This window comes from Barbus barbus (assembly GCF_936440315.1).
Source record: "Barbus barbus genome assembly, chromosome: 42".
NCBI lineage: Eukaryota > Metazoa > Chordata > Actinopteri > Cypriniformes > Cyprinidae > Barbus > Barbus barbus.
The window spans coordinates 4,163,781-4,182,986 of record NC_136720.1 but is presented as its reverse complement, the minus strand read 5'-3'; the positions used below and the strand labels follow the sequence as shown (position 1 = coordinate 4,182,986).

The 19,206-nt window shown below is 38.2% G+C and overlaps 1 protein-coding gene across 1 annotated transcript; it reads left to right on the top strand.

Annotated features, from left to right (window-relative positions):
* The first annotated feature begins 1,596 nt into the window (after nt 1-1,596).
* On the top strand, nt 1,597-18,677 carry LOC306861616 (uncharacterized protein). The gene is made up of 3 exons (XM_079403995.1): nt 1,597-1,664; nt 2,522-2,661; nt 16,621-18,677. Exons 2-3 carry the CDS (start codon nt 2,577-2,579, stop codon nt 18,285-18,287), a joined length of 1,752 nt encoding a protein of 583 aa, XP_079260121.1. The 5' UTR covers nt 1,597-1,664; nt 2,522-2,576; the 3' UTR covers nt 18,288-18,677.
* The last annotated feature ends 529 nt before the right edge of the window (nt 18,678-19,206 follow it).

Below are 19,206 nucleotides of genomic sequence, written 5' to 3'. Positions count from 1 at the left end.
GTTGTTCTTCTTCAGTATTCTCGTGATTTTTGTTTTGAAGGCAGTCATTAATGGCATCAAGGAGTTCGTTCTTAGTTTGCTCCATTTTGTCCAAATTAAAGCCACCTCTGTAGCGGGGATCAAGCATAGCGCTGATTCGGAGAAGTTTCTGGGTTGCGGTATTGTCATATTTGGAGTCTAATTCCTTCAAAATGCCCGTCTTAATTTTTCTGCTTAGCTGTGTGTCGTCATCTGATTCCGCTAAAGTGCGACGTGTGTGCTCGAGCACTGGGGTGACAGACGAAACCGTAACGTAAGACTCTCCTGACAAAACGTCGGTCAAGTCTGCTACAGGCTTTACCCCGCTGCTTACTGCCTCCAGGACTGAAATATCTTGCCAGGTTAAGTTTGGTAGTGGACGCCGGCTTTTGTCATCCGCAAACACCCGGCGTATTGCTGGAGCCTGCTCCAGAATCCTTTCAGTCATTTTTAGCTTTGAGCCCCAGCGCGTGGGGCAGTCCTACAATTAATAAATAAACAATATTAATCACGGGCTGTATTTTTTTCTAAAAATGAGTGTCATTTAATATAAATATAAAACATAGTGTTTTATATTGTTTTTTTTTAAAGATAGATCTAACTTACATGTTGTATTCTGTCAAACTCTATCCATTAACAGTGTGGTTGTTATGTAAAAATGTTAGGCTATGTCAGGCCTATTAAATACTTATCGATATTGGTGTTGGAATAAAATATATCAAAACATATAAAACTGGATAGCCTATAGCTTACCGTTACGAGAGAGTGATGAGGGATGTTAAGCTCTTCTTGCGCTCTCATGAGTTCACGTCTTCTGTGCCAGCTCTTCGAGAACCGGCAAACGCCAAACGCTCGGTCTGTACTGGCCTTCTCCTTTTGTAGTGAATTGGTAATGGCTACATTCAAATTATGCCCAAAGCAGTTAAGCCACTGCCAATTTAACTGCCGTATGGCTGCAACGATATTAGCGTGTGGTAACACACTAAATTTTCCTTCATCGATGCGCCATTCATTTACGCTTTCCAACAGACTTTCTGCTAAATAGTCTGCAGTGTGACTCTCTGGAACGTAAATGGTTCCCAAGCAGTTTGATTGAAGAACCCAGTCTTTATCTATGTAGTGAGCAGTAATGGACATGTAAGGTGTCATAGTTTTTACAACAGTAAACTAGTGTATTGTAATATAATATACCCTAGTGTAGAAAACTTAGTACAGTATTGGGTCATTTGTGTATATTCCTATAGTTGTTATATTACCACAGCAACTATAGAATTACCACAACGAATTAATTCAAGTACTTTACTATAGTATGGTGCAAAACACTATACTATTTCTATTTACTATGAATTACTATTAAAAAAAAATGAATGTGGGAAACATTAAAGTTCTGTCTTTAAGATAGAATCTCATATCCTTTAATTTGTAGTCCTTAATATTTTCAACACACCACTGGACAACATTTGCTTACATATACATTTCACCAATAAATCAACTCTGGCATTTAAATTTGTATTTTTTATTATTATTATTATTATTATTTCATTTTAGACAGCAGCATGATGACAAGACTTTTATTTTGGTGTTGTGATGTGACGTCATAAGACTGCGCCGCTCTCCTGCTTCTGTTGTGGTTCGGCTGAAGAAAGGTTTGTGTGTGTTTTTTAAGCATTTAAAGTGTTTAAATCAATGCGAAAAGCTCGGGAAATTTAAAAGATTTTACAAGCAACGTAAAATGGTTTAATTAAGGATGAAGTAAACATTGTGATACTTTATCTAACATGAATAAACGGCACTCATACATGAATAATAACAGAAAAGCTGCGTCTCATTTCGCTGCCAGTAGCAGTTTTTCCGTGAAAATGTAATATGGTTAGTATTAAATATGCAGACAATAATAACGACAACATAGGGTTGCCAACTTCAGAAAAGCAAAATAAGGGACGCCACCTCCTGTGTTTATGATGCGCTTTTCTCACAAAGACTCAATATTTTAGCTATAAGCTTGGATTTATCTGATCATTTTGATTGCTTTAATATTCACATTTTATTAAAATCTTATTTCAGACATGAAATTGTGTTTATGAAAAATACACATTTCAGCATCTCTGCTGGTCATCACTCAGAAACATCTGCAACATTTTAATTAGTTTACATGGTTATGAAAACGAAACCAAAAATAGCCTGCAGGGAATATTCTCTTTAGGTTATAAAAGACGAAGAAACATACAGGAAAGATGCATGTCTGTGAATACGGAACAAACTGTATGGCTTTCTTACGAAACCTTAAATACGGGAGGATTCTTTATCATACTGAACGCTTGGCAACTCTAATCTAATACCAAATGCAGAACATGCTGATGCTTTCTGTCTCCTCGTGGTGAAATAAGGCCATAAACGCTCTCTCGGAGTCACTTAGCAGTGCAGTAACTAGGGAGCTGATTGAGAAGCATCCAGAGATTTAGTTTGCATTCATTTTTTTCTTAATTATTCTCATCTTAAACAGGACAAAGTGTTCAATCTCACAGAAAAACCGAGATCCACTTGACACTATTATAAAGATGGCGTTTATTAAAGAGGAGAGTGAAGACATAAGGATTGAAGAAGCATTCAGAGTCAAACATGAAGATACTGAGGAACAAACAGGTTGGTTTTCATTCTCAAAAAATATCCCTCTCTACTGAAATTGTTTTTAAAGAATGTCATGAGCGTCATAACTGAAGTTGTTTTATTTTATTTGTCTTCATGCTGACCAGACGAATACCGGACAAAAACGCACAAAATGTTGAATGTCAAAATGACTTTATAAATCTTAAAAGAGCTAAAACGTCCTTACACCGTGTCCACACTACACTACACGCGACAGAATCGATCAGATATCACAGCCAATCAGAGGCGTGCGGGGTGTGTATGTTGTTGTTCCAGCCATGACGTCGCAGAAATAGAAACCGGTTCTAAATTAGAAATTTAACATGTCGCCATCGCAGCTAGGACATGGTGTAAATGACTGTAAAGAACAGGGAGAACATTAGATTTGTGTCAGATCCTGGACATGAGCAACAGATTTTAAAGAGACAGCACTGCTTTTATGCTGAATTGGAAACTTTGGTCTCATCCACATAAAGCCAGAGCTTTCCATATAACATGGCTTCGTCTCAAGAATAGGCATGAGCGTTTTTGGCAATTTCTTATTGATCATCAATATGTTACAAAAACAAGTAATTGAGTGCTCGCGGGGCGTGTGCGCAGGGCCATCATGGAGAGAATGAAAATGGATGTTAACCCTTTAGGCGCCAGGGATTTTTTGAAAAGATGCTGGATTTTGACATCAAGATTTCAAAAGCTTGTGGCTTGAAAGGGCTTAAAGATAGAGATCTACTGTAAATTAGAAAAATGTTGGGCATGACCGAAAGTTTATGTGGGGTGTACATGTACTCATCTAATTTGCATATTATGACATCATCAGGGGAAATGAATTCTGATTTCCCCTGATGATGAATTTCATAATATTCAGGAAATAGTAGATATTGAATTGATGTTTGAACTTATTTGCATGTTTTTTATTTGTCTGTTTATCAGAATGATGATCAGAAAAGAGGAAACCAACAATAAAACAGGAGAAAGTAGTAAATTATTACTATATTACTGTGCCATAGTAAAATACATGTGCTTATTTTTTGATCCGTTGACCAGCTGTCTGCCCAATCAGGTATCTAGGTGACAGTTTATAGTTCTTGAGAGTATGGTACCTCTCATTGCATGGCACAGCGCCCAGACCGACCCCACACACCGCACCTGTACTGTCTGCCGGCGGTCCTTTGAGCGCGCGCGATCAGAACAAACAGCGCAATCTGGCCGATTATCAGAGAGCAACAGCTCTCCTATGGACACTAAGACCACGTCCACCCCTGCCACCCCCATCCTCGTTGGGCAAAGTGTTGAAATGATCACTTGTTGGTGCTTTGTGAGCACTCGTGCCTTGCACGGGAAAGATGTACCGGGAGAAGCGCGATCATTAGACGGCTGATCGTCATTTCTAAAAGGCAAATATTCCCCTTCAGAGTCAGAATCGGCGAATAACATTTGCAACACATCCTCACGGTACAACTTTTTATTAGCCATTTTCTCTCACAAATCTCACAATTTACTCACACGCTATGAACTGAATTGCTTCCGCATCAATGACACGATAGCTTACTTGCTCTACGATTTTGGTCTAGAATCGAAGTACTACATGTTTGCCATTTAGTGGTAGGGAATACAAATGAGATATTACACCATATTAGGAACTACAGTCTATTTCATGAAGTATGACGTCTTGTTGCAATTTTGCAACTTTGGCGCTTAGAGGGTTAAAAATAAAAATGACATGAAAACATGAACACATGATTACAACACTGTTATATTACGATTACGATGCAGCCATTTTATAAAAAAAAAAAGCATTGGAGTAGCTGCCTGAGATGAAGCTGATTGACTTTATGCCAATAAACTGAAGCCCATTCTATGACACATCCTATAATATTAATCAGATAACTTGGCTATATAACATAGCTGTAACATTACAACTTGTATCTGCACAAAAGGATGCAAATGCCAGTGATGCGCTTTCAAAAGAAAAGAAACATCTAAAAGCAATATGACCGTCTCACATAACTCAGACAATATCGGGCATTGCATTTGAGCATGAAACTAAACACTGGTAATATGCATTCAGCATGTTAATAAATGCTAATATCCCAACACATCCTATATTAGATTAATAAGACACTCGATAACAAAAACAAACTGTGCGTTCTATGGAGCCACTAAAGGGACATGATTATCTGCTTGCTAGCAGTTGCCTGTTACATTATAGTACATACAATTTCACTTACCACATAAAGAGAGTAAGAAGAGATGACTGATAGGACGATGGCAAATGATTTGCAGATGCTGAGCACCCCTGACAAACAACTAATCTTTTAAAATGTGGGGCAAGTACTGCCACAGGTACGTGTATTTTACATGTGATTGCGAATCTGAAAAGTGTAATTAAACAGCGAGCGCGCATTCACTTTCAATGCTCTGCATATTAATAAGGGCTCCCTGATGCCGGCACTTTACATACAGGATAATTACCCAATGATATAATTACGAGATAAAGCATTGAAGTATATATTTCCTCCCATCTCGTATTTATTCCCTTTAGGGGATCCGTAGTACATGTGATTTCCTTTCCTAACACGGTATTAGGATTCTGGCACATCATTAATGTGAAGTGTAAAATATTTTTGAGTTAATAGGAAACTATAACCATACTATAGACTGGTGTATTTTTGTATAAAAAAACTGGTGCATTTGACGTAAAGTGTGCAAAAATAAAATTAGATGGAAAAATTTAGGATCGATTTTTAATTGTATTGTGACCACAAGAATCTATATGAATCGAATTGTGAGGTACTGATAGATTCCCACCCCTAGAGAAAAAGCCTCCGTTTATAACATGCATTTAAAAAAGCAACACACTGATTTTTCCTTATGATGACTTGTAATGAGAAGCGTCTATAAACCTGCTGTCAAACAAAAAATAATATTATAAATTCTTACAATGTAACATCAGTCGAGTGTTTGAAACAACTTCCTTTTGTGAGCCGTTATGGCTTTCTATCACAGAATGAGGTGGTAAATATATAAATATAAATATTTTAAGACTAGCAATGGATGCCGATTAGCAATGGATTATAATACGTAATTATTATAAAAATACTTAAGTACTATATGTGTGATTTTTAATTGTGGTTATCATGATCTAAATGTATGCTACTATGGAGCATAATTAATTTTAAAGTTAATTTTAATAAAATGTAAATATTCAGACACCATATAAAAATGACCTTGTTACAATTTTTACAGATGTTACTGTTTTTGATAATGAAAATAAATTTGCATCTGCATCCTAATTCAAGCTACTACAACAGTTAACTCAAGCTACTGTCAAATGAGCATCTCTAAGGAAATTGCAGCCAGCACTGCAAACTGCTGAAGATGCATGTCATCAAAGTCAGGGAACACATACATGTTTCAGGATTTGAAACAATCTCTCATTAAAACATGCAGAAACTAAGAAATACATTTTTCTATTAAGGCATTTATTTTGTTCTGGAAAAATTACTGGAGACGTTTGAAGTATTCAAATATGTGAAGTGTTTGTCATGTTCTGACCACAAAGAATAGTTTAAATTCACAATCAATGGTCCTAGTTATAGCTTGCATTTTGCACATTATCAGAATCAGAGTTAGTTTTATTGCCAGGTATGTTTGCACATACGAGGAATTTGTTTTAGTGACAGTAGCTCCACAGTGCGACAGAATGACAGCGACAGGACATGACACAGATAATAATAATAAAACAAATTGTTCAAATATACAAAATAGCACAAACACAATATACAAAATAGACAATTCAGTATGTACAGGTATGTTAGGTGAAAATTTGAAATGTAATAAGTATGTGTGTTAAATAAAAAATAAAAAGTATGATAGTGTTGTGTGTTTCATATTTGTTGTTAAGAGTTCAAATGTTCATGAGATGGATTGCCTGAGGGAAGAAACTGTTCCTGTGTCTGGTCGTTCTGGTGCTCAGAGCTCTGTAGCGTCGACCAGACGGTAACAGTTCAAAGAGGGAGTGTGCTGGATGTGAGGGGTCCAGAGTGATTTTATCAGCTCTTTTGCTCACTCTGGATAAGTACAGCTCTTGGAGAGTAGGGAGGGGGTTGTACCAATGATTCGCTCAGCAGTTCGGACCCTCCGTAGTCTTCTGAGGTCAGATTTGGTAGCTGAGCTGAACCAGACAGTTATTGAAGTGCAGAGGACAGATCCAATGATGGCAGAGTAGAACTGTTTCAGCAGCTCCTGTGGCAGGTTGAACTTCCCCTGCTAGCGAAGAAAGTACAACCTCTGCTGGGCCTTTTTGACAATAGAGTCAGATGGTGGTGCCCAGGAATCTGAATGACTCCACTGCAGTCACAGTGCTGTTAATGATGGTGAGTGGGGGGAGGGCAGGGGGGTTTCTCCTGAAGTCCACGATCATCTCCACAGTTTTGAGCGTGTTAAGCTCCAGGTTGTTAAGACTGCACCAGACAGCCAGCTCCTTAACCTCCTGTCTGTAAGCAGACTTGTCACCGTCCTGGATGAGGCCGATCAGTGTGGTGTTGTCTGCAAACTTCAGGAGCTTGACAGAGGGGTCTTTAGATGTGCAGTCGTTGATGTAGAGGGAGAAGAGCAGTGGGGAGAGAACACAGCCCTGAGGAGCTCCAGTGCTGACCAATCAAGACTGATGGTCAAAGAGAAAACCATCACGTGTTCCACGATTGAATTCACAAGCTTCCTTAGACTTTCTTTTTTTACTTTAGTTTCTTTTCTTTTTCTGTTTGAGTTTTGTGCTCTCGTTTAAGTTTTGCTGCCACACCTTGTCTCCGAGTTCAACTCGAGTCTGTGACCGCCTCAAAACTTCTACCAGCCACAGCTCTGCATCTTCAGCCAACGCCCAACCATTGGCTTCCCAAGATGTCACTTCAATGACTACTGAACTTCCAATCTATCAGCAACCTCCGGAAACCCCCTTTCCTACCACTACAAAAGGGAATCCTTTAACAAAGGCAACACAAGTAATGCAACTCCAGATTCTAGCTGAATTGGTACATTTAATATAAATTTTAGCCTCATTGAGAAACTCAATGCGAGGGTTAATTAAGTGATTGATGGTTTTTCAGGTCTATGCAATTACACATTGCTATAAACTTGGGATTTCACATTTTCATTAGGGCTGTCAATCGGTTAACAAATTTAAATGTACTAAATGTACCTTAAATTAATACTTTTCAAGTTTTAATACTCTAATCAACATGAGCATGGACAAATTTGGATGATTTATGCAAATGTATGTTTATTATTATTGAAACCATAGTCAATGATCATGAAGACTAGACATATTTCAAAGGTCATAGAAGTTTTTCAAAGAACTTGTTCATGTCTATTAGAAAAATGAAATACCAGGTTCCCATTACTTCTCTTCTTCGCTGAACAGAAACTGAGCAGACACAGAGAGAGAGAGAGGTGTGCGCGCGCGCTGGGAGAGCAAGACCTCGCGCGACATTACCGACGATTCTCAGAAACTAAATAAGGCTTGGGCGCTTTTTTGAAGGGAAAAAAGTCTCTAAAGTGGTCTGCAATGTTCCTAAGTTGACAACACTGTGCATCTCCATTTCTCCAACGTGTTACTCCCCAACGCATTATGTCTGAGAAATTGAGCCTTTTCTTTTAAAGGTGCAATGAGAGATTTTTCAAAAAAGCTGCTGGACATTGTTGATACTTGAAATCAACCCAAACAAACACAACCCTCTCTTCAATGCTCCATTCATTGCTTCAGCGCCCTGCTCCGAGTCAGTCTTACCCTGATCCTAGTATGTGAGATGAATGCACTAACAATGACGCTACACACCACATTCTCTATCAGTCGTCAGCGCACCTTTTAACATCAGGGATTTACCTGCACAAATCTCACTAGCTGGCCTCCGTTACACACGGAATGCAAGAGTGGATGTCTGTTTTTCATAGCAGACACACAACAAAATAATGTCGAAAATTATAAAAAAAAAAAAATTAAGTGCAGATGAAGGAATGACAAGGAAGCACAAAAACGAAAGTGCAGTAAGTAATATTAAATACAAACAACATTTCCTTGTTAGTCGCCAGCAACGCTTAAAATCAGTGTTACTCGCGTATGGAGTACAATTTCCAGTAAGATTTTTGAGAGTTTTACTTTTTTGCATTGTCTCATGTCTCTTCCTGCAGTCTTTCACTAAATCTTCGTCTTGCTTTTTTTCTCTCTCCTCCATCATATAATAAGTTTATATTATTTATATTATTATTATTATATAGCGCTTTTCCAGGGCTCAAGGACGCTTTACAATGTAGATGCAAAAAGGAAAAAATAACATGGGAGGGGTAAACAATGCCCCCTAATGCTGATTGGCTACACGTTTGTTGCTGTGTCGGTCTGGGTAAACAAACAGTGTTTTTCAAATATCGCTTATTGCACTTTTAAATTTAAATTTTTGCCTTTTGTGGGGCATAACAATAACACAGTATAGTGTTGCCTATTTTTATATTGCGCAGTTGCTTTGACACAATCTGTACTGTTAAAAGCGCTATATAAATAAAGGTGTCTATAGTATACGCACAATATTGGATTTGGATCTGGCAGAAAAGGGCAGTATCGGAGCCGATATGATTACTGAATATGTGAGATGATGGACAACAGTGGAGTCAAAAGAAAATGGTAATGGGTGAAAAGATCAAGGTGGTGCCGACGAATCAGAGCACCTAAGCTGAGCTCATGACCGGGAAGCTGAGTGTAGCCAGCATAAGGGAGGAGCCAGAGAGCTGGATGGAAAGATGTTGGAGATTTGGATGACTTTCAATGGCTGGGCAACAGGAATCAGGATGTTGAGCAGAACCAGCAGAGACGAAAGACTGGGTGGTACCAGCAGAGATTTAAAAAAAAAAAAAAAAAGCAAAGCGGCAGAGCGAGACCAGTGGAGATGAAGGCAGGGGGGTGGTCCATTCTAGAGTGTGTAGATTCATGAGTGCTAGTTTCGTGACCACTGGATTTGTGAGCTCTGGGAACACAGAGACTACCAGATTGGGGTCAGTGAACTAAGGCCAAGGGGTTCTGGAAGGGCAGTAATGGACTGGACTCTCTTGGGAGACTGGATTGATAGAAGCAAGGTCCTCCGTTATGTCACCAACAATGAAAGACTGTACATTTGGTGCTTGTCTACTGCTCATAAATAAGTTGAAATCATGAAATTAAAATAAAAAGATCAACAAAAGCACACGTTTAACAGTTCTGTTTTGTTTTTTTCTTTGTCAAACTTTGTGTGCTGCCATCTTGACCAGGTCTCCCTGGAAGAAGAGATTATGAAATCTCAATGGGAGCTTCTTGATTAAAGGATAAAGGAAAAATTGGTGATTATTTTCTTCATAGGTTATTACACAAAATCAGTAATATTGCAATTAAACTTTACCTCATGTAAACGCTACACTTCGATTTAATGCGATTAAGCTCATTCCCTCCACTGGCCCTTATCAATCATGGCCTCCTAGTAATCCCCATCCACTTGATTGGCTCTATCACACTCTCCTCTCCACCTGTAGCTGGTGTGTGGTGAGCGCACTGGCGCCGTTGTACTGTGGCTGCCGTCGCATCATCCAAGTGGATGCTGCACATTGATGGTGGTTGAGGAGAGACCCCCACATGATTGTAAATCGCTTTGGGTGTACGGCAATACACAATAAATGCGCTATATAAATGCATCATCATAATCGCAGCAAGCATAATTGAACTAACATAGGTGGTGTACGCCGATTTTAATCGAAATATACATGCATGTAAACACCATAAACGCAGTATTGCCGCTCTGACCAAAAGCATGCGCTCGTGATGTAATAATACGCAGATTAGAAACGATGGAGGGGAAGATAGCATCACATTTCTGGGGAAAACACAACTCGTTGCCACTGGTCTCTGTTCCTTACCCTCATCCAGAAACATCGAGAACGCGACAGCAGCGTATAGGCAAACAAATTCCATGGCGCCGAAAAAGTGTGGAATACAGCCGTACAAAATCATTATGCATTAGACGTAAATAAATTAAAACAGCGGCCAGTAAACACACCTGCTCTTTCTGAGTCCATCATTTGTGCTGTGCAATGGGGTATGTGAATAATGGCAGTAAAAAAATTTACCACAATTCTTAGTGAATAATAAGAATAATGGAAATTGCATGTAAATGGGAGTAACAGCTTTGTTCATGACATGTAAACATCATAACGCGATTAAGTCCTTACTCTGATTATTGGAAATAATCACATTATTCGTGCGCATGTAAACGTAGTCATTATGAGTTCTAATGATAATGTCCCTCATGGTCAGCATGTACTCGGAGAAAAGCAGAGGACCTAATACTAAGCCCTGATGCACTCCATACTTGTGTTTGATGAAATGTCTATTTGTTTACACAAAGTATTAGTAGTCGGATAGATGAAAGACCTAAACTGTGCTAGTGCTTATTGACAAATTTAAAGGTGCTGTATGTAAGTTTTTGACTCTACACTGTAAAACTTTTCGTTGTAAATTTACAGTATAATACTGGCAGCTGGGTTGCCAGCCACATACTGTATTTTTACAGTACTACTACTGTACACAACATTTACAGTTCTGTACTGTATTTACGAAATACAGTATTATACTGTTATATAACTTTTTTTACAGTATTACACTGTAAAACTTTTCGTTGTAAATTTACAGTATAATACTGGCAGCTGGGTTGCCAGCCACATACTGTATTTTTACAGTACTACTACTGTACACAACATTTACAGTTCTGTACTGTATTTACGAAATACAGTATTATACTGTTATATAACTTTTTTTTACAGTATTACACTGTGCTCTTTACAGGGAATACTGTAAATCCTGCTTTTATTTCAGTACTCTTGGATTTACAAAATTAAAAATATACTTTTTCATAACAGTATTCCCAAAAAAATAGAGAAAATAATATTTTCTGAGTTTTAAAACATTTTATTTATTTTGAAGAAAAGACCAGGCAATTGCCTTATATGAATTTACTGGCTGAAATGCCAGCTGTAGTTTTTTTTTTCCTTTTTCTTTTAAATATAAAACATGTAAAATGCAATTAACAATTAGCAAGTAATTCAAAATACAGTAATCTTATTTACTTTTAAAGAATGGAAAGGTTTTTCAGAAATATATTTTTTATAAGTCTTTCAGAAGAGAGGAAACCTGTGGGTTTACAGTACTGTTCTTTTTTTACACAACATGTCCAGTCTTCTTGTAAGTCACTTTTCCTTTCTTGGTTTTTGATGCACATGCAGGGCTGATGTCGAGAAAGCATCTAAAAGACAGAAAAGAAAAAAAGTGAACATTATGTATATGTCTAATATATATATCTAATACACACATACACACACAGCATCTCACAGAAGTGAGTTCTGTGAGACAGCACAGAGAATTGCAACACTTACGATGTGATTACATGACTACATGATAATGTTAAATATGCAATATGTCATTCAGCTCTTTAATCAACTGTATAAAATATTTGTTAAAATATACTTAAGTACTTTACAAATACTGTCAAAACAAGTTAGTGACAATTCACTCTATCATATATATATCAATGGCAAATATGCTAACCTCAGTCGCAAGGGTGCATGCCACCTCTTCCTGATACTGGAGGTTGAAATCATACAATAATACAAACAGCACTGCAAGGCCAGAGACAAAGTTGGGCTGCTCAACATTTACCGCTGGTTGCTTAGAGATTGACCTGAAAATAAAAAAAGAAAGAAAATACTTCAAATAAACTATTGTGGGTTCCATTGCAGTTCTGTTTAGTTGTCTATACATAGTTCAACTCAACATAACTATTAAACTAAATCTGAAATATGTGCAGGGAAATCCCATTTACAGGGTTCACAACTATAGCTGTGAACTGCATAATAATAGTATCTCATGAATGCACAGTCGAGCACAAAAGACCAATGTCAGTGTCAGGATTTTCATTAAACAATATTGCATTCCCTCAGAACACTTAGAATACATGACATGTTGCATGTGAACATTCTGTGATACTATTGCATCTTGATGCTGGTCACTATCACTGCCATTATATGGACAAGCGTGAGCAGGCTTTTTTTTATTTATTTTGTATTATTCTCCTTTAGTGGTCCAAAAAACAAAGAAGGTCATAGGGCATTAGAACAACACCAGGGTGCATGGAAGCATATGGGTAGCAAAATTCAATTGAAATGCAATACGTAAAATGGTGATATATTTCAATTTACATTTTCTTATACATGTGCAATATTTAGTGCACATATGTATTTTATTGTATATCACATAAATTTTATTTAAATTATAAAATTTACATTTGCCATTTCCTACACTAGTTTTAATACACAAATTAAAAACATATTTTAATGCTTTATAAGTTGCAAAATGGAAATTAAAATGTATTACCCAAATTGTTTAGATGTTTAACATGTCCAAGCAAAAACTGTTTTTACATCATAATACCACATGATAATTGTAATTTCAGAATGCATTCTGATCCAAAGGTGCAGTAAAAAGGTAGAAAAATTGTAATTTAAAATATCTTTTATTTTTCTTAAATGCATTGACACTCATATATAAGACGTTTCAATTGCATTTTCATTTAATACCCCATGATGAATATAAAGTCAATGTGGATTTGAAAATGCATTCGAAATGTATTTGAAAATGCAACACACCCCCGACCTGTCAATCTTTAGGCTACATCAAGGCAGGGCTTGGCAACAGGATGCACAATTGTAGAAAATATCATATGTAAATTATATAACTGAATTTCCATTTTCATTTTGCACTAAACTTTGCACATTTAGGGTAAAATGTCAATTAAAATACAGAAATGCATTGCCATTTTGCATATTACTAACTGAATTTGAAATTATTTCAAACTGAATTTTGCTACCCATATGCTTCCATAGCGTTAATGATGACTTGATGTTCATTTTAGGTACTAAACCTTTACTGTTTACTTACCAAGAATTATAGGTTGTGTCCTCTGGCAAATGTAGAGACTGCTGGACATCAGATTGAGTGGTGAATACCTGAAACAATTTTTAAGAAGACAGCACAACCATCACTAACAGAACCAAGACATAACAAATCACATTTATTTGCAACATGCTTTAAGTAATCTCTACTTACATCTGCTTGAAGGGTAAGGCCATCTAATTTCTGCAAGTGTGGGAGCAGCTGTAGGACCATGGAAGACATGGAAGCAATCAGGAATACTACTTTTGAAATAAGCATTAGGAACATGACTATGGATTTTCATGTGCTGGCAAAATTATAACACATTAAAAAGCACGATCATAGAACTGACATTTTTTAACATGGACTACAAATGGGAAGCACTTACATTAGCACCGGATCTTCATCAGATTGTTCAGCCTGAAAAATAATAATAATAAAAAAATAATAATCAGAAGCAGGTCATGTGAATGTGTGTCTTATTTGCTATTTAAGTTGTTTTTGATTGTTGGATTAAAGGAAGGTGTGCATAAACATCTTAAAAGGGATAGTTCACTTTGAAATTAAAATTTGGTATCTATCAGCTTACCCCAAGGGCATCCAAGATGTAGGTGTCTTTTTTTCTTTAGTAGATCCAATTTTGATATGTTTAGGTCAAATCGTTCTAGCTTGTCAGTCATATAATGGCAGGTATAGGTCACTGTCTCTATAAGAGGGAAAAAGAACATGCACAGAGAAATCCAAATTAAACAATTCCCCATCGTAACTACACATTGATGGTCTAAGACACGAAACGAGCGGTTTGTGTGAGAAAATGAACAGTATTTATACAGTTTTTTACCTCTTGTACACAACCATGTCCAAGTGATCTGAGTGCGCGCACGCATCCGGTGTGTGACGTGTGTGTGCGCGCGCTGGCTTAGTCCGCCAAAATAACTTTATTGCACAAATAATTAGAAAGTTATTGAACGCGGAAATATGTGAATGTTGTGAATGTGCGAATATAAAACCAATTTTACCCAAGTGAATTGCTAACTCGGGATTTAAGTTAAGTTTAACGTTCCCAAAATCAAACCATGCGTGGAAACAATGTAGAAACATGAATGAAAAAAAGACAAGCTTACCGTATCGATACTTAGTCGAACATTAATCCATCTTCTCATGCTCCAGTCGATTAGCATCATCTCAGGCACAGGTTAGATGATTCAGATGACAAATTATCTCCGCGTCTGCTTAGGCAGCGTCGTCCATTGTTTGCTGCGTCACAGGCACTAACGCTTGAAACGCGAAACGAAGCTCACAAAGCATATCTACGCACAGATTCACAAACCACTGGCTTATCTTAATAACGCGAATAATTATTTTGTTCAATTAATTCCCGCTGACGAATCTAGTTTGCCTGTAATACACTGTTCACATTTCTTCTTCTTTGGAGATCACATCACATTTGAATTGAGCGCGAAATAAATATATCCCACAATGCAATGCGTTTACAGTATGGTACTGTATTACAAATTTAGCGGGCTGAAAACAGAAAACTTCTGTATATTTACAGACATTCTGTAAAATATACAGAATGCTACTGTTTTATAAAAATACAGTATAATACTGTTAGAAAATGCCTGTAAATTTACAGTAAAGTTTTACAGTGTACTAAAGCATGAAAATACCATAATATGTTTGCAGATATTTAAGAAACATGCAAAGCTAACATATTTGTTTATCTGAGAAACAATGCTACAGTCAGTTTTTCTCCTTTAAAATTATGCATTCGGGGCCGGAATGTCGGTCTCTGTTTTAGTTTGTGAAACCTGCCCACTGCCAGTTTACCCAATTGTATTTCGGCACCCCGGGTTGCCAGTTGGTGGAAAACACAGCGTATTTCATGTCATTCATCATTATGTGCGCTCGTTTCTGTTGGTGTCCTTAATCTGACAACCTGCGTGTGCATCAAGTCTGAGGAGGAGGGGCCGGGTGAAAAAACCCCTCTCCAATATTTTGAATTTGGACTGCAATACCTAGTTCAACCGCTAGGTGTCAATCCTACGTACGGCACCTTTAAATAAAATTTTAAACATGAATGGCAGATTCAGGATTGATCTATAACAGTGGTTTTCAATCCTAGTCCTGTGGACCCATCGCTCTGCACATTTTGTATGTCTCCCTTAGCTGATACACTGAGTTCATGGAGCTCTCACCTAAGCCCCTTTCACACTGCACGTTGGTCCCGGAAAATTGCTGGAGTGCCTTCTGTGTGAACGCAAACACGTCCCAGGATTGATTCCGGGATCGATCCCAGGTTGGGGACCTAGTAACATTGCTGGGTTCAGTCCCGGAACGAGCGCTGTGTGAACAAAAGCCAGAACCAATGCCGAAAAGGCTGATGACGCGTGTTATTATGCAACTCTTTTACCGGGTGTTTTGAAGGCAGATCAACATTCACACAACGAAAAATGTGTAAACTGGAATGAAGCAGCGATCGGAGCTCCTCACTATCCGTGCTGAATCTGAAATCGTTCGCCAGTTTAGTGAAATGGTGCGCGGCACATTTTACACGTCACATGAAATGTCACGCGTCTTTACAGGATCTTTACTGGTTGTGTGTGAACGCACGCACAGATTCCGGAAAATCACTGGCAGTGTGAATGAACCAAAATCAAACAATCCCGGGATGATTCCCGGAACACATTACCCGTGTATTTTCCGGAATCTCTGTGTGAAAGAGGCTCTAATGAGCTGGTGATCTGAATCAGGTGTGTTAAAATGGAGAAATAACAACATGAGTGGAGCGGTGGGTCCCCAAGATCAGGAGTGACTGGTCTATAATATCCCAGTTTTGTTGGAAAATGTTCATTTTGATGTTTTAATACTTTTTAATACTTTTATCTTGGTCTTGATGTCTGTTGCTTTAAGCCATTAAAGTGCCACTAATCTGTATTTGTCTTTTTTCACTTTAGACCTGATGGCGCTGAAAGAAGAGCGACAAGAACTGACAAAGATAGAAGAGAAAGATCAATATGAGAGACTTGACTTCATGACTGTGGAAACATCTTCATCACCAAAAAAAGTTCAGAAGACCGAATCTGGCAGTTACTTAACCTGCCATCAATGTGGAAAGAGTTTCAAGCAAAAATATAACCTTCAAATGCACATGATTGTTCACACTGGAGAGAAGCCTTTCAAATGCCATCAGTGTGGAAAGAGATTCGCACGTAAAGAAGGCGTTAAACGCCACATGAATTGTCACACGGGAATGAAGCCTTTCATATGCCAACTGTGTGGCGCATGTTTAGCACATAAACAAAGCCTTGATTCCCACATGAAACGTCACACTGGAGAGAAGCCATTCACATGTGATCACTGTGGAATGAGTTTCAGACATAAAGTATGCTTTGATTACCACACGAAGAGAGAACAGTCAGGAGAGAACGGTTTTACGTGTAATCGGTGTGGAGAGAGTTTCACTTGCAGAGGAAACCTCAGAACTCATACGAGACTTCACACTGGAGAGAATCCTTTTACATGCAATGTGTGTGGGAAGAGCTTCACATATAAATCACCCTTTGATATCCACATGAGAAGTCACACTGGAGAGAGACCTTTTGCCTGCAAACTGTGTGGGAAGAGCTTCTCGCGCAAAGCATCTCTTCAGATTCACTTGGTCGTTCACACTGGAGAGAAGCCGTTTCCATGTGATCAGTGTGGAAAGTGTTTCAGACAAAAAACAACCCTTGATTCACACATGAAAAGTCACACTGGAGAGAGTCCTTACATCTGCAAAATTTGTGGTAAGAGCTTCTCAAGTAAATCAACCCTTAATGGCCACATGAGGAATCACACAGGAGAGAAGCCCTTCAACTGCAAAGTGTGTGGGAGGAGCTTCACACAAAATGGAACTCTTAAGATTCACATGACAACTCACACAGGAGAGAAGCCTTTCATGTGTCCTCAGTGTGGTAAATGTTTTGGCCGAGAAACAACCCTTACTTACCACATGAGGCTTCACTCAAAGGAGTATAAATGTCATCAGTGTGGACAGAGATTCCCAGACAAGAGACACCTTACCTGGCATGAAAGTATTCATTCTCGAGAGACTTTCACGTGCCATGACTGTGGAAAGAGTTTCAGATTTAAAGGACACTTTAAGGTTCACATGAGAATCCATACTGGAGAGAAACCCTTCACCTGCACTCATTGTGGAAAGAGTTTCAGTCAGAACATAAGCCTTCAGATTCACACGAGGCTTCACACTGGAGAGAAACCTTTCACATGTCTTCAGTGTAAGAGGAGCTTCACATATAAAAGAGACCTGAACCGTCATTTGCAAACACATGGAAAGAAACTGCAGTGCTCTGCGAGTAGAAAGAGGCCTAGAAAAAGGAGCAGTTTGAAAAATCAAAAACACGTTCGCTCTGAAGGAAGGCAGTTTAACTGTGATCAGTGTAATAAAACATTTCTTTTGCCATCACACTTACAGATACACCTGAAAAGTCATGCAGATGTGAAACCATATTTTTGTTCTTCATGTGGAAAGCGTTTTAAATGGCTCAGTAGTTTAAAATGGCACCAGAAAATACGCATCTGTGTGAAACTAAAGCTACGTTCTCACCGCAGCCGAAATTGACCCTGATCTTGATCTGATAATCCACCTTCATGACTATTTGCATTCTTCTTCTCTAGACTCTTCTGCATCTTTAACCGCTGTGTATGTGACCATCTGCTTTGTTCATTGAGGCCAGAGGAGAACTGGTCCCCCAACTAAGTCTGGTTTCTCTCAAGGTTTTTCTTCCACTGCGGTCACCTGAGTTTGTGTTCCATGCCATTGTCACCCTTGGCCTGCTCAGTTGTAAACAGGTAATAGGTAATAAGGACAGGTAATAAGATTCAAGATTCAAGAGTTTTATTCGTCACATACACAATTATACAGAGTATAACCAGCAGTGAAATGTAGGTCAGGTCCGCTCCAAGGACAATGCAATTATAAAGTATACAAATATTAAGAGAAGAAAAGTAGAAAAAATAAAATAAAATAATAAAATAAAAAGATAAGATAAAAAAATATAAATGTGCAGGTCAGTATGTTGTTGACTTAAATAGTACTAAGAGGAATGTGCAAAAAAGTTGTACAGGGTATATAATAGCAGCAATATGAGGTAGAGAAAAATTATGAATAGCTTATTGATATGGTGATATTTACATGGAGTCAAGTGATGTTATGACACAGAGTTAGAGTTTAGGAGCCTGATGGCCTGGGGGAAGAAGCTCCTCCTAAGTCTTTCAGTTTTTGCCATCAGGCTACGGAAGCGCTTACCAGAAGGAAGCAAAGTGAATAGCTGGTTACCAGGGTGATTTGAGTCCTTGATTATTTTGACAGCTCTATTTTTGCAGCGTTTGAGGTAGATGTCCTGCAGAGAGGGGAGAGCAGACCCTGAGATGCGCTCGGCTAAGCGCACAACTCTCTGTAGAGCTTTGCAGTCCTGATTGGAGCTGTTTCCATACCACACTGAGATGCACTGAGTCAATACACTTTCTATGGTCCCTGA